The sequence below is a fragment of the Austrofundulus limnaeus genome, unplaced genomic scaffold, assembly GCF_001266775.1.
Source record: "Austrofundulus limnaeus strain Quisiro unplaced genomic scaffold, Austrofundulus_limnaeus-1.0 Scaffold2865, whole genome shotgun sequence".
In the NCBI taxonomy this organism is placed as follows: domain Eukaryota; kingdom Metazoa; phylum Chordata; class Actinopteri; order Cyprinodontiformes; family Rivulidae; genus Austrofundulus; species Austrofundulus limnaeus.
The window spans coordinates 304-1,450 of NW_013955267.1; the positions used below are offsets into that span (position 1 = coordinate 304).

General features: G+C 36.4%; 1 protein-coding gene across 1 annotated transcript in view; it reads right to left on the reverse strand.

Annotated features, from left to right (window-relative positions):
• Nucleotides 1-288: 288 nt before the first annotated feature.
• nusap1 (nucleolar and spindle associated protein 1) overlaps nt 289-1,147 on the reverse strand; it is a gene marked incomplete at its 5' end in the record, with an annotated part of 7,657 nt that continues 6,798 nt past the window's right edge. The window contains 2 exon segments of the mRNA XM_014000254.1: nt 289-687; nt 756-861. Coding sequence (XP_013855708.1) covers nt 600-687; nt 756-861 — 194 coding nt within the window.

Sequence of the window (1,147 nt, forward strand, 5' to 3'; positions counted from 1 at the left end):
CAAAAGAAAAAAAGTTAACTACTATTTTTAGAATGATAAACATTGAATGGGCTCAAATTGACCCCAAAAACTATAGGAGGGTTAAAAGTCATAATAAATGAGCTTTGACACCCAAATCTAATCAGACTGAGTTCTACCCTAATGGAGTTACTATAAGTAAATATATCATTTCATTCAGGAGATCTGGTACACAAGACCACCGGTGATGTCCGGACCCCACACTAACACACAGCCAGACAACAGTACCTCCAGGCCCAGAGGGAGGACACTAAATAAAGACCTTCCATGTGCAAATATTTAAGGATTTATTATAGAAAAGAAAAAGCAGCCAACAAAACATGACATTTGGGAAAACAGGTAGAAATTTTAATAAAACAATGTTATGGATTGTTTTAGGTCACGTTTATATCTTAACGTTTCCCCTAAAGATTGTAAAACAAAAACTAAAATTGTTTCATATCAAACGGTACAAAAACTGTTTAAAAAGAAGATGGACAGGAGATGCAGGTTCCTCTACTTTCCTACAGTTGTCTTAAAAGACTGTAAATTATTTACACAAGAACAGGAAGCATAAAGAAAAGTTTCCATGAAGCACAGATCTAGTTCATCACAAGGCCTCTCCTCGCTCCGAGCAGACGTTCTTTCTTCTGCCTGCGGTTGTCCACTTCTTTCATTCTTCGATCGTCCCTGTGAGACAGCACAGCTTTAGGACATGACTGAAGAGGACCTGTAGTCCAACATTCATCCACACTCACCTGGACTGGACTTTGTGCTGTTTGTAAATGTCCTGACGTGGATTGGACACCACAGGTTTATTAGCTGATGTGTTTTCTTTGACTTCTCCAAAAGGTTTCAGTTTACCTGTAAAATAAAGATCATATTTTACAGGGCCTCGCAGAAACACTCATGCTTTTTCTGCTAACCTTTCTATTTTCATGACTTTCAGCCTGGAATTTAATCTATGTTCAGATTAAAAAGTCTTAAGGGGAAAGGATTAGGGCTGCAACCAACGATTATTTTAATAATCGATTAATCTGTTGATTTTTTTTTTCGATTAATCAGCCAAATCATTAAAACGATTAATTACATGAATGAGTAGATAAAAATTAATTTCATTCCTGTCTAAATTAGGGATGCAAGTTATTGA